Here is a 15,492-nt window from a genome sequence, read left to right on the forward strand (position 1 = left end):
AGTGTACCACTCGTTTGTTAAAATAACTGGTCTACATGTTAAAATAATAGCTCTACAATCTGACAGCCAGTGAGTAACATGGGTCTCCCAGTCCCTCCGCTCTGCAGTAACCACAAAATACATTTCCTAGTATCCTCTCTCTCGTGACCTGGGCACGCCCCCCCCCCCCCCCCCCCATTGGGACAATGTGCAATTCATTTTAAATTTGTATACTGTAATTTGATTTTATTTGACTTAACACTGTGCAATAGTGCTCACCATTTATTTATTTAATTCATTGGCACTTTTTATTTCAGCGCTGACCTTCATTGTTTGTTTGTTGCATTGGTTGTCCTTTTTTATCGCTCTCTATTGTCCGTCAACTGACTGAGCTGCTACTGGATACCTGAATTTCCCCAAGGGGATTAATAAAGTATCTATCTATCTATCTATCTATCTATCTATCTATCTATCTCTCCCCCCGTTCCCTCCCCGTTCCCACCTCACTCCCACCCCGTTCCCTCCCCGGTAATATTATATGTTACAATAGGCAATACAGAATTAGAATCTGAATGTATACTAAGAGTACGAGTAAACAGTATACACAAGGTACCCTAACTGGACCCTAACTTACGTCTTTGTATAGCACGTTGCTCGGCAGCAGAAACACGTCCAGTACTTGGTGTTCAGGCCGTGGTGGTCGGACGAGGAGCAGAATCAGGCTGCTCATTGATCGAGGTGAGGGGAACATCCATTCGAGGAGCCGCCATGTCAAACCAAAGCGGGAGAGGTGTGGTACGTTCACCACCACGTGAGTCCGGGTAATCCTCAGCGGCTCCAAGATGGTCATCAACCCATCATCGGTGATGTGGACGACAGACAGGAATTCGCAGGACAGCGCTGTGGAGGACAACAGAAATGTTGCTTCATACCTCTGTGATCACGTATGCTGTACGTATGTTGTACGTTGTTTCATACCTCTGTTTCTATATTGTTTTTGTATTATGCATTACTAGGAATGTCTGAGTCTTAACCACCAAAACCTGCACGGACTACAACGTATGACATAATCATGCCAGTTAGGGTACCTTGTGTATACTGCACCTTGTGTATACTGTTTACTTTTACTCATAGTATATATTCAGATTCAAATAATATATTTGTTGTAACGTACAATATAACCGATAGGGCAAACAGACCCTTGTACTGAGTGTATTGTATGACAGCAGGCCTATAGTATGTGCTGAGTGTATTGTGTGACAGCAGGCCTATAGTATGTGCTGAGTGTATTGTGTGACAGCAGGGATATGTGCTGAGTGTATTGTGTGACAGCAGACCTATAGTATGTGCTGAGTGTATTGTGTGACAGCAGGCCTATAGTATGTGCTGAGTGTATTGTGTGACAGCAGGGCTATGTGCCGAGTGTATTGTGTGACAGCAGGACTATAGTATGTACTGAGTGTATTGTGTGACAGCAGACCTATAGTATGTGCCGAGTGTATTGTGTGACAGCAGACCTATAGTATGTACTGAGTGTATTGTGTGACAGCAGGACTATAGTATGTACTGAGTGTATTGTGTGACAGCAGACCTATAGTATGTGCCGAGTGTATTGTGTGACAGCAGGCCTATAGTATGTACTGAGTGTATTGTGTGACAGCAGACCTATAGTATGTACTGAGTGTATTGTTTGACAGCAGACCTATAGTATGTACTGAGTGTATTGTCTGACAGCAGACCTATAGTATGTACTGAGTGTATTGTGTGACAGCAGGACTATAGTATGTACTGAGTGTATTGTGTGACAGCAGGACTATAGTATGTGCTGAGTGTATTGTGTGACAGCAGGACTATAGTATGTACTGAGTGTATTGTGTGACAGCAGACCTATAGTATGTACTGAGTGTATTGTGTGACAGCAGACCTATAGTATGTACTGAGTGTATTGTGTGACAGCAGGCCTATAGTATGTGCTGAGTGTATTGTGTGACAGCAGACCTATAGTATGTACTGAGTGTATTGTGTGACAGCAGACCTATAGTATGTGCCGAGTGTATTGTGTGACAGCAGACCTATAGTATGTACTGAGTGTATTGTGTGACAGCAGACCTATAGTATGTGCCGAGTGTATTGTGTGACAGCAGGCCTATAGTATGTACTGAGTGTATTGTATGACAGCAGGACTATAGTATGTACTGAGTGTATTGTGTGACAGCAGGCCTATAGTATGTACTGAGTGTATTGTCTGACAGCAGGCCTATGTGCTGAGTGTATTGTTTGACAGTAGGCCTATGTGCTGAGTGTATTGTTTGACAGTAGGCCTATGTGCTGAGTGTATTGTCTGACAGCAGAGTATCACTAAGGCACATTCCTGTGCATTCCTTGCATTGGTAAAAATCTATTAATTAAATCATTGATTTAATAAATGTCAGTTATATTCTTCAAATAATCACCAAATATCAATGAAAGCTGAGACCCCGAATATCCATTTGAGATGCATCCTAACACTGTGTCAAACTGTTGTTGTTATTAATATATAATAAACATTGTGTTTTGAATCTCATCTATTCAAATATTGTGAGTGTACTGTATGAAGACTTGGGGCATTATATAGTTTTCCTATGTATAATGTCATGTCAACAATGTCGCCCCAAAGTGCTACCGTTTCATAAGGTTATTAGATTAATAATGTGCAAATAATTAGCAATCTGTCATCAACAAACACTGACTTACCGGCTGAAGTTAAACAGTGTGGGAGCTGTAGCTGGGAGACAGAGCCCTGAGGACACTGGATCCTGAACAGAGGACCTGCAGGAGTCATGCCAGCTGACTGGAGGAGGCTCTCGTCCCATTGGACGGTCTCGTACTGCACCTCCCTCTCCCCCTCCACTCCAAACACCAGCCCTGTGGAACCACACTCGAACACACCTGCACTGGGCAACCTGGACCTGGGGCACACAATAGTAACTGCTGTATTAGAAAGATTACATGATGTTGGCTTTATATACCATCTGTTTTTATATAACCTGAATCTGGGGCAAAGATTCAAACAACTATAACGTTGGCTCTATAATTATTAGTATGTGTGTTTATATAACCTGAACCTGAGACACCATAGGAACATCTGTATCAGAACGATTCAGATGCAGGTTATAACCAAAGAATCAGATTTATACTAATGTCTGTTTTCCCTACAGTGATGCACAAACTGACGTTTAATAATGAGACAGCAAATAGCAATATATTCAGTTCCTCCAGTCCAATAATTCTGTCCCAATATAGGCACACATGCAATAGAGAAGCTAGTATTTGCTCGAATTGAAGTTAAGTTATTTTCTAAAGCCATGAAACATTAGGGCTCCATCTGAATAGCTAGTTCTTGGAACAGCAGAGAGGTACACTCTCACAACATTCATGTTTGGTGACTAAAACTCTACTTATTTAATCTTGATAAATCAAATACAAATATCACACTTCATACAGTTGCTGTGGGTTTGGCTTACTAGGCTTCAGACTAAAGTGAGATTTTAGGCATACCAGGCTTCAGACTAAGGGAGATATTAGTCTTACTAGGCATCAGCCTAAGGGAGATTAGGCGTACTAGGCATCAGCCTAAGGGAGATTAGTCTTACTAGGCTTCAGACCAAGGGAGATATTAGGCTTAGTGCACAGTAAATTTCACAGAGTAAATTTTGCAGAGTAAATTTTACTCAAACTACTCAACTACTACTACTACTCAAACTTACTAAAATGTTACTCAGTTTGAGTAAAATGTACTCAGTTTGAGTAAAATCTACTCTGCGAAATTGACTGTGTGTGTATACTCCACTTTCTATAACATATAAGTAATTCAAACCAAGTATGGCAATTCAAAGTAAATTGTTAATTTGAATTTGTACAGATTCAAATGTTAACATCTTGAAGGGCAGGGGAAACAGAAAGGAGCCTGCATTAAAATGTGGTTACTTGTATACGGTGCTTGTAGAGACAGTTAACACGTCAGGTGTGAAGCTCGTCCAGGACTGGAATAAAAAAAGGAACAGAACGTGTTGTTTTCTAAAAGATACCAACATCAATACTGTGCGAATTCCCATACGTCACAGTCAAATCTATTTTGATAACGTGGGGTTTATTATCTTTATGACATTGTAACAGCAACCTCTTATCTATTGGTTTCATTCGGTTGTCTCCGGGGAAAATGTCCAAAAGTTTATAATTTTTTTTAAATGTAAATAAAAAAAAAAAACGAAGGAAATGTATATTATTGCACAGAAGATTATAGCTTGAGACATTTAAATCAAAGTACCGTACTATATTAACGATGGCAACTTTCTCAGTAATTACACACTACACAATTACACATTATTATTACACTATGAATTGAAAATGGGGGACCCTGATGTAAACAAGACAAACGTCTTTCTCTGGTCTGCAGCAACCCCTTAACAATTGTGTGTATTGAGCCGTACTGTATTGTACCCATTCTGCAATCTGTTAAATAAAGTTTTCATTCATTCATTCATTCATTCCATGCTATAGCATTTCTTCATGGTAATTAATCCACGCTATCAAAACTTAATTTGACAATGATACAGCGTGTATATGCAGGTCAGGAAGATGCCAACAGAAATACTCACGTCATTACTCTGGTATGCTCTGCACAAGGTCACCCCCAACGTGTTAAAGTAGATGCCAAACCACGGGTAGAGGGGTTCAGTGAACGTGGTGTTGTGGGTGTGAAGGTGGGTCAGTGTGTCGTCATCAGCGGAGACCTGGTAGAATGACAGGATGCCAGCGGGCCAGTCCAGATACACTCCGAGTCTGTAGGGGAGGATGAGGGGGGGACCCGGGACAAACACGGTGTCTGTTCCACGGTTGTGATGGAAAGTAAAGAGAGAACCAGCCCCGACAGGATAAATGTTACAGAACCAGAGCTTGTCGGTCCTTCTTGTGTCCCTCAGGACTCGCCTTTCTTTCCTGTCGATGCTCCCGTACGCCACTCCTACCTGAGTAGCACCTCCCCTGGTCTCTACCTCCCAGTAGCAGCGTCCAGTCAGACTCTCTCCACACAGCACTTCACGACTGTGGTCAAATCTCTCCGGGTGATCAGGATATGGCTGCGGCTCATATGCCCGCCTCGCTCTTCTGTTCCCCTCGGACAGTAAGATCCTCTCACTTACTGTGTTGGGATCCATTGTGAGTCGACGGTCATCTAAACAAGAAATAACAAATAAAAGTGATGATGACTAATCAGAAGTTGTAACAGTCACACACACAACATGTGCGCATTATTATATTTGTGTTGTTATTGTGACGCGAGTGAGGCAGCGCGGGTGATGACGTCAGGAGGAGCAGCAGGGACCCACGCGGGTCATTATTGGTGCGCGCGCGTGCACACAGGAACGCGCTGCACGCGCACTACTTTGCATAACAACGCGGGCCGGTCGTCACGTGTTCAAATACCTTCTTCTCAGATACATTCTGCGAAACTGGTGAATGAAATGTGTTACGTTCCGCTCGTAGAGGCGATTGGGCATTAACCCTGTAATAATAACCCTAACCCATTTTATATTGTATCCACTATTGTGTGTTCCATATTGTTGTATATCGACTGTGATCAGTTACTTATATATAACAGAAGCACTTTACGGTGCCTGATTATTAACCCCGTGTCCCCTGTAACTATGATCTGATCATCATTGGTGCTTTTATCTAATACAGTTCCCTCTGAGCAATTTTACGTTGAATAGACGTTTAAAAGACGTCTAAATGGCCCATAGACGTCTAGGCTAAAGTCGGTCTAGAATGGGGTGAAAAGTGAAAGTTTGGTAGACGTCTATTCCAGACGTGTTTTCAACGTCTAAGCTTAGACGTGTTTTGAACGTCTATGTTTAGACGTTGTTTCAACGTCATGACATAGACGTCTAAAATCAGTCTAGAATGGGGTGAAAAGTGAAAGTTTGGTAGACGTCTATTCCAGACGTGTTTTTAACGTCTAAGCTTAGACGTGTTTTGAACGTCTATGTTTAGACGTTGTTTCAACGTCATGACAGACGTCTAAAATCAGTCTAGAATGGGGTGAAAAGTGAAAGTTTGGTAGACGTCTATTCCAGACGTGTTGTTAACGTCTAAGCTTAGACGTTTTTTGAACGTCTATGTTTAGACGTTGTTTCAACGTCATGACATAGACGTCTAAAATCAGTCTAGAATGGGGTGAAAAGTGAAAGTTTGGTAGACGTCTATTCCAGACGTGTTTTTAACGTCTAAGCTTAGACGTTTTTTGAACGTCTATGTTTAGACGTTGTTTCAACGTCATGACATAGACGTCTAAAATCAGTCTAGAATGGGGTGAAAAGTGAAAGTTTGGTAGACGTCTATTCCAGACGTGTTTTTAACGTCTAAGCTTAGACGTGTTTTGAACGTCTATGTTTAGACGTTGTTTCAACGTCATGACATAGACGTCTAAAATCAGTCTAGAATGGGGTGAAAAGTGAAAGTTTGGTAGACGTCTATTCCAGACGTGTTTTTAACGTCTAAGCTTAGACGTTTTTTGAACGTCTATGTTTAGACGTTGTTTCAACGTCATGACATGGACGTCTACCAAACTTTACATTAAAGCATGAGCGTTGAAAATGCATTGTTTAAACATTAACACATCAATAACATGGAATAGTCAAAAGTTAGCCGTTTTTATAATTTCTTTTTATTTTAAAATACTAAAGGCTGGCCCAACACACATACATAGCAACTGAACATTTTGAAGATTAAAGATAGAGCTGATAGCGGATCTATTTGAGCTAAGGGGCGGCGCAGAGAGGGTTGCATCCTCCCAGTCTTCGGCACTTCGAGACAGCCGGAGAGGCGCAGAGGGGGTCGCATCCTCCCGGTCTTCAGCACGGGACGTCCAACACTCCTGGACAGCCACTGACAGGGAGACAGGACAGGCGTTAATACAACTCACGTGATTGTGATGGGCGGACATAGCAATAGATACAAGTGGTAAGCATTAGTAGGTTACAGCAGTAGGGATGACCCCCGGAAATATTGTGTCTATTACTAGGCTTGCTTAAATTGTGAAGAAATGAGAATATGAATTAAGATTTCTCTTTGCATCTTTGACAGTGAATAACACCATGCTAATAATGACCAAACATTAAAAACTGCCACTGATCTCGTTCAGTACCTTCTTGAGATCATGTGTACAAAAAAGTCTAAGGAAATTAATAAAGGGAATATGATTAAACCGAAGGTTCTGTAGATTACAGTACTGAATTCTCCCATCCGGACCAATGCCATTAGAAATATTATAGAATAGGAGGCGTATAAATTACCTTATTATAGCCAATTCGCACATATATATATATATATATATATTTACATATATTAGATACATAAATATACTGTAACAGGTTAAGCCTTTGAACATTAAGGCAACTAGGTAAATAAAATATTGCTCCACTTCTACAAGGACATTTGCATATTCTTGGTATCTAGGGACATCTATGGACCTCAGGGAACGTAATCACAGTGTCAGAAATATTGTGTCTATTACTAGGCTTGCTTAAATTGTGAAGAAAGGAGAATATTTTTCTTTGCATCTTTGACAGTGAATAACACCATGCTAATAATGACCAAACATTAAAAACTGCCACTGATCTCGTTCAGTACCTTCTTGAGATCATGTGTACAAAAAAAATCGAAGGAAATTAATAAAGGGAAGATGATTAAACCGAAGGTTCTGTAGATACAGTACTGAATTCTCCCATCCGGACCAATGCCATTAGAAATATTATTATAGAATAGGAGGCGTATAAATTACCTTATTATAGCCAATTCGCACATTTATATATATATTTACATAAATATACTGTAACAGGTTAAGCCTTTGAACATTAAGGCAACTTAAAGGAACACTCCCAACATTTTGGGAAATTAGCTTATTAAACATCTTCCCTGGAGTTAGACATGCATGCATTGCATTAGGCTTAGGGAACACCTGGACCGTTAGCCTAGCTTAGCTTCATCCGTGGAAGTAGGTGCTACATTAAGCCTAGTTCCCAACAGTCATGAAATACAATACCTCTCCTATCTCTCCTCTGCTCTCTGCCTCTAGACATTTTTTAAATTCCGTTATCCGTTCCAACATACACGGTAGAGGGCAGTCTCCTTAAAGGCCCTCTTGTCTCGTAGACCACCCCCTTTTAAATTAAAACGGGACATGACTGCATTTGTCATGAGTCTCTAAGAGAAAGTCATGACATTAATAATTCAAGCAATTCAACAAGTGACTAGTCAAAACAAATACAAATTGAAGGGAAAGGCTGTACTATGACTACAAGTGTATCACCAGTTTCATAAAACCCCTTCCTCCCATTGTTTTTTGTTGCATGATGATCATGAACACATTTATTATGCATTGTATTTTTTGTTTAAATGTCAACATCATCTGTCCATCCTCAGTACATTTACTATAGACCACCGTAACACTTCCGGGATTCTGAAATCAGGGAGGAGATTGCGGGGGGGTCAAATGAATGAATGTGGACGAGAGCCGTGATGTAAGTGGTTGCCGATACGGCTGTGGGGGTGCTAGAGACATGATCGAATAGACGTTTATGCGCCTCGCTCTCCTGAACACGGCGTGACCCATAACTAATCGATCAGAACTAAATCGGCAGAGAAAAAGCTCATTTTAAAGCACCTATTCCGCATGGACATGCGCAGAGTGCCCATGGAGTCTGGACGACGCGAGATGACGCTCGAATGAATGTGGACTGTTCCATCAGAGGGGGGAGCTTCGATGGTCATGTAAGTGGCTACAGACCGCTGCACTTAAATATAAACATTAGTCTACCTGTAGACTCAATGAGGTAATTGTAGATGTCGCCATAAGACGCGTCTGGCCATTTAGTGGGATAATTTTCTCATTATCCTGTTCGGCTGAAAGGACATTGGCCACCGAAGCTCCGCCCTCTGATGGAACAGTCCACATTCATTCGTGCGTCATCTCGCGTCGTCCAGACTCCATGGGCACTCTGCGCATGTCCATGCGGAATAGGTGCTTTAAAATGGGCTTTTTCTCTGCCGATTTAGTTCTGATCGATTAGTTATGGGTCACGCCGTGTTCAGGAGAGCGAGGCGCATAAACGTCTATTCGATCATGTCTCTAGCACCCCCACAGCCGTATCGGCAACCACTTCCATCGCGGCTCTCGTCCACATCCATTCATTTGACCCCCCCGCAATCTCCTCCCTGATTTCAATGTAACGCGGAAGTGTAGTGGTCTATCAATATAATATACGCGTCTGACTTCATCTGGTCTTTCCAAACATAAACACAGAAAGTGAGAACACATGCCTGCCTGCCTCAACCTGCATCTTTGTACATGCATATAAATACCTGTCCATCATCTTGTTAGTGCAGTCGCGGACACTCTTTCGCCCGATCCCCGTCAATGTGGATATCTGAATAAGAAAAAACCAAATGACATGTATATTAATGTAACATCATGTACAATACAATTTAAATCCTTTGAACATATGAGTCAGTAATCCCTATCCTAGGAAAAGATTTAAAAGTCACCATTTCAACGCCTCCTCTGTCTGGCAGGGGTGTATGTCGACCCTCCCATCCGGATGAATTTCTTTGTGGAGTTTTTTGATATCATCCTTGATTTCCAGGAGGGTCTCCATCACTTTTCTCTGGAACCCTGATATAAATGACAATTATTAGTTAAATGTAGTGAAAACATTCCGTACTTCAAATAACCGCAAATATTGTGCAAAACAACTCAAACCGTTTGTGACTGAGGGCGTTTTAATGTATTCTCCCATACTTCACAAAGGAATAAACTCAAATTACATGCTAAGATTTTATCACTGTTAGTTGTTGAAACAACGGTCACCAGTGTCTAGGCATTTTTACCCAACTGTAAGAATGTTTACACAAGCAATAACTTATAATATGGTAAATTCTATTTATAATCTTAGTCTTTTCAGGCAGAGGAAATTTGTCTCTCCTGGGAGTGGGCCTTGTCTGGGGTACATCTGAAACAAGTACAGAATATTTCTGTGACAAGCTACAGAAGCTTCAATACACGGGTGCGTTTATGGGGGACGCTGATGTAAACAAGACAAAAGTCTTTCTCTGGTCTGCATGCCCTTAACAATTGTATGTATGGAGCTGTACTGTACCCATTCTGCAATATGTTAATAAAGTTTTAAATCAATCAATCAATAAATAGCATTTTTATGAAACTATTGTATATTTGTATGTCTCTAAATGTTTTGATGAATTGAAAATAGAAGACCCTTATGTAAAAAAGCCGAAGGTCTTTTTCTAGTCTTCATCCTCCAGTCCACTGTTGTTGTATTGAGCTGTACTGTATTGTACCCATTCTGCAATCGTTAATAACGTTTTCATTCATTCAATCATTCAGCCGGCAACAGAATAATTTTGATTGACAGTCGAGTCTGCCAATTACGTCACATCGCTTGCACCCGCCCTGCTGTTCTTAGCACCAATCGGCAAGCGCTATGCGTTTTTTACTTTCCTGAAAGTCCTCCATTGATTTTGATGAGAGCTCAGCTCAACGACAATTTTCATAGCACCACGACATTGTGTCGCACTGTACAGCCTTGGTTGTAGGCTAAAGTTTTACAATTTTTTTTATCCAATTTGTATTGATTAATTTAGGAGTGAAATGCGAATGAAGGTTGAAATCACTACTCACAACGTTGCTCCCAGATATTATTTTTCACTCGCAACGGCCAAATTAATAGGCAATTTGCGATCATCTCGTCGCAGTGTACAGCCCTGCAAACATTAGAGCTGCTACGTCAGCCATCAAATGTTACAGCTAACACTAGTTGCGTTAATCAACGCAACTAATACCAACAGCAGTGGAAACAAGAGATGGTGGGATGATGTCACAATTTACCAGCTCTGGTGTAGAACCAGTTCTCATCATTAGGGGCCAGCTCCTTGTGTTTAGCCAGCGTGACCAGGTCCACCCAGTCTGGCACCTTCAGCTTTCCTGACCTGGTGACAGAAGAAATGTATCATAACTGTGGAATATGCTTTTTTATATTATTTTAATAGTGTGACTGTCACACCCTTGGAGGAAATTAATTAAGTCAACTCACTTTTTCAGGAAGGCCGCCAGGGCACGAACAAACTCCTGTTGGTTCACTTCTTTCACTGACGCCCGGCATCTGGACACATGCAACAGAGCGTTACATTTTAAATAGGGATTAACATAAGTATTTGACCTCTAGAGTCTAGACTAACGTACAAGTGTCTTCTCAATACAAGTATATTCGATTTAGTTACACAGGATATTGGCAGCAGGTCACAGCATAATTTAAGCTGCAGTTGCCATATCTGACATTGAAAATGGGGGACCCTGATGTAAACAAGACGCAAGTCTTTCTCTGGTCTGCATCCCCTTAACAATTGTGCCCCGAGTGAGAGGTTCGAAGGGTCAAAGTGGGTATCAAACAGGAGGGAAGACTGTCAAGTTTTAAACTGTGGATATACCAAACAGAGAAGGTAAAGACGACTTTGAACTGTTGAACAGTAATCCAAAGCTATTTTATTGCACTGTAAAATATAGATATATTTTAATCTATTCTATTCTACAATTTTATTGCACTATTTTACTCTGTCTATTTTATCTTACTCTTTTTATTGTTGTCTATTTAAAACTGAATCAAACCATAAACAAGGTGGCCTGTTGGGATGTTAGATCCTAATGTGATAAACTGTGATTTATGCCGTATGTCTTTTTTCTGTTGTGAAGCACTTTGAGCTAGTTTCTGTATGAAAGGTGCTATACAAATAAAGTATATTATTATTATTATTGAGCTGTACTGTACCCATTCTGCAATCTGTTAATAAAGTTTTCAATCAATCAATGACATGGTGTGAGCGACACATATTCCCGATTCATAAAAGGGACTAACGTTGTTAGCTAAACATGGGCTAAATAAGATAACTGTGAGGGTACACTTGCAAGATCTCCTATTCCGTAGCCACTTGGTCGTTATTCCCATAGATATCTATAGAACTATATATATCTATGGTTATTCCTACCGGCGAGATATGCGACAGTATGTTACACAGCTAGTGTCAGACTGGGGCTTACGTTAGCATATGCTAACATGATAGCCTAGCTTTGAGACTAGCGCGGTTAATACCATGAACATAAACAATCTGAGGCTAAATAATACAGCCTATGATGGCCACAACAATGCGCAGATTTTAATAAAATCGTGACAGTATTCCTAATTGTACACTATTCTACATAAGAGCAGCTAGCTAGCAGGCCTCAACGCGGTAGCATAGAGGCAGCCATCACTGAAATGATCGTAGTGTGTGTGCAACATGTAAGATCTAACCATTTTTTATAGAAATACAAGCGCGTACACTCGTATGAACCAACTACACATGCCATTAGATATATAGTAGTCAACCCGGTTACGTTTCGAGAGGGAATAGTTAATGGACTTGGCCACATTTTATTAAAATAATAGAGACACTGAGACAGACATTACCTTGCTTGTGGTGTGGACAGCGCGAACTTCGGCGAAGGGTGGAACAACGGGGTTTCCAACCCGTGTTGAAACGGGCAACTCTCGTGCGATTACGCGAGACTTCGGCGTTGGTTGCCCCCTCCCTCTCAGCACCACTCATTGATTGATTGATTGATTGATTGATTGATTGATTGATTGAAAAGTTTATTAACAGATTGCAGAATGGGTACACAGTACAACTCAATACACACAATTGTTAAGGGGATGCAGACCAGAGAAAGACTTTCATCTTGTTTACATCAGGGTCCCACATTTTCAATTCATCATAATTCATAACATAATATGATATGACATACATTTTTTTTATTTTACCTTTATTTTACCAGGTAGTCACTTGAGATCAAAGATCTCTTTTTCGAGCAAGACCTGGCCAAAATGGCAGCAAAACAAAAACAAACATACAAATACACAAAACACAGACAGAGACATAAAAGGCAAAGTGAATGGGATTGGGGGAGATTGGATTTATGACATACCAGATTTACAAATACAGTACTGTTTGTGATACAAAAAGAGTTAAAAAAAAGAAAAAAAAGAAGAGAGTATATACATTTGACGAAGAGACTGTACATTGTATAGGAGGTGGGGTGGGGGGGTTGGGTAGGTGGGGTGGGGGAGGCGGACTGTACATTGGAGGTGGTTGGGTGGGGCGGGGGTGGGTAGGCGCGGGGGGGGTAACTGTACATTGGATTATCGACGAAACCTTACTAGGTCCAAGAAGAGGGTCTTGTGTATTACTGGGTTAGGACATTTACTGTACATTGGAGGGGGTTGGGTTAGGATATTTACAGGGGCCAGTTTCGAATTGCAGTCTCCCGTAGGTGCTCCTTGAGAGTGGTTTTAAAAGTGGGTAGTGATTCACATTCCTTTACAGCTGTGGGTAGGGCGTTCCACATATTATGCACATATTCTTGAGGATACTACATATATGCAGTGAAAGGGTTAACATACTGTGTATTGTCGCAGTGAAAGGGTTAACCGTTTGGTAGTGTGGCAGTGAAAGGGTTAGCAATTGTGTGTATTGAGCTGTACTGTACTGTCCCCATTATGCAATCTGTTAATAAAAAATGTCAATCAAGGCTAGGCTAAATTCGGTCTAGAATGGGGTGAAAAGTGAAAGTTTGGTAGACGTCTATTCTAGACGTGTTTTGAACGTCTAAGCTTAGACGTGTTTTGAACGTCTAAGCTTAGACGTTGTTTCAACGTCGTGACATAGACGTCTAAAATCAGTCTAGAATGGGGTGAAAAGTGAAAGTTTGGTAGACGTCTATTCTAGACGTGTTTTGAGCGTCTAAGCTTAGACGTGTTTTGAACGTCTAAGCTTAGACGTTGTTTCAACGTCATGACATAGACGTCTAAAATCAGTCTAGAATGGGGTGAAAAGTGAAAGTTTGGTAGACGTCTATTCTAGACGTGTTTTCAACGTCTAAGCTTAGACGTTGTTTCAACGTCATGACATAGACGTCTAAAATCAGTCTAAAGTGGGGTGAAAAGTGAAAGTTTGGTAGACGTATATTCTAGACGTGTTTTGAACGTCTAAGCTTAGACGTGTTTTGAACGTCTAAGCTTAGACGTTGTTTCAACGTCATGACATAGACGTCTAAAATCAGTCTAAAGTGGGGTGAAAAGTGAAAGTTTGGTAGACGTCTAAGCTTAGACGTTTAAACAATGTCTAAAATGGGGTGAAAAGTGAAAGTTAGGTAGACGTCTAAGCTTAGACAAGATTCTCCTGGGCTAAATGAGAGCTATGGATACACACACACACACACACACACAAGAACGGTCAGACATGTTATTTAATCATGCAGGATTTTCAAAACCTCTCTCAAGGGACACCTACGGGAGACTGCAATTCAACACTGGCCCCTTTAAATATCCTAACCCAACCCCCTCCAATGTACAGTCATTTACCTAGTATGGTTTTGTCAATAGTCCAATGTACAATTTTGTTTGTTTGTACAGTGTCCCCCCCCCCCCTCAATGTACAGTTTTGCCAATGTACAGTCATTTACCTAGTATGGTTTTGTCAATAGTCCAATGTACAATTTTGTTTGTTTGTACAGTGTCTCCCCCCCCCCCCCCTCAATGTACAGTTTTGCTTGTTTATACAGTGTGCCCCCCCCCCCCAACCACCTCCAATGTAGATTACCCAGTATGGTTGTCAATATCCCAGTGTACCCAACCCCCCCCCCACCCAACCTCCTCCAATGTACAGTTTCTACGTCAAATGTATATACTCCCTTTTCCTGACTCCTTCTGTATCACAAACAGTACTGTATTTGCAAATCTGGTATGTCATAAATGTATAGATGTAGCAGTACTGACTATCTGTATGTCATGTATGTCATATATGTCCTGATGAATTGAAAATGGGGGACCCTGATGTAAACAAGACGAAAGTCTTTCTCTGGTCTGCATCCCCTTAACAATTGTGTGTATTGAGCTGTACTGTATTGTACCCATTCTGCAATCTGTTAATAAAGTTTTCAATCAATCAATTCAATCAGTCAGGTTTCCCAGCAGTGCACTATCAGCGCCACCTGCTGATCAAATGGCAAGCCATCTGCACAGCAGACTCACGGGCTTTCCCCATTACAATCACCTCGCTAAATTCACGCCCCTCAGGACATCTGGGTCACTGAGATTCGGAGATTCTGTGCATATTGATAATATTTTCAGATATGAATGCATTGAAATAATATACTTAGTGCATAGTTTAAAATACGTCTTAGCTTAGACAAGATTATCCTGGGCTGAATGCGAGCGATGGATAGACGTCACATAAAATCTTCGAAAATATCGTGCTCATATATTTGTAGGTGCGTTTGCAGGATGCCTCTGTCCATATTGATAATATTTTCAGATGTGAATGCATTGAAATAATATACTTAGTACATAGTTTAAAATACGTCTCCAAAAA

General features: G+C 41.0%; 1 protein-coding gene and 1 long non-coding RNA gene across 2 annotated transcripts in view; both read right to left on the bottom strand.

Moving 5' to 3' along the window:
* The window catches only part of LOC311232599 (NACHT, LRR and PYD domains-containing protein 3-like), a gene marked incomplete at its 3' end in the record, with an annotated part of 87,577 nt that overhangs the window by 6,548 nt on the left and 65,537 nt on the right, over positions 1-15,492 (bottom strand). Inside the window, exons 10-13 of the mRNA XM_084319459.1 lie at positions 4,617-5,191; positions 3,946-4,001; positions 2,713-2,927; positions 614-879 (exon numbers count right to left, since the gene is read on the bottom strand). Coding sequence (XP_084175585.1) covers positions 614-879; positions 2,713-2,927; positions 3,946-4,001; positions 4,617-5,191 — 1,112 coding nt within the window. The remainder of the gene's footprint in view (positions 1-613; positions 880-2,712; positions 2,928-3,945; positions 4,002-4,616; positions 5,192-15,492) is intronic.
* On the bottom strand, positions 6,676-9,669 carry LOC311232418. The gene is made up of 3 exons (XR_014619950.1): positions 9,562-9,669; positions 9,379-9,443; positions 6,676-6,903 (listed from the first exon to the last, which is right to left on the bottom strand). It is a non-coding gene; the product is annotated as an uncharacterized lncRNA (long non-coding RNA).

The sequence above is a fragment of the Notolepis coatsorum genome (assembly GCF_963971535.1).
Source record: "Notolepis coatsorum genome assembly, chromosome: 7".
NCBI classification, from domain to species: Eukaryota; Metazoa; Chordata; class Actinopteri; order Aulopiformes; family Paralepididae; genus Notolepis; species Notolepis coatsorum.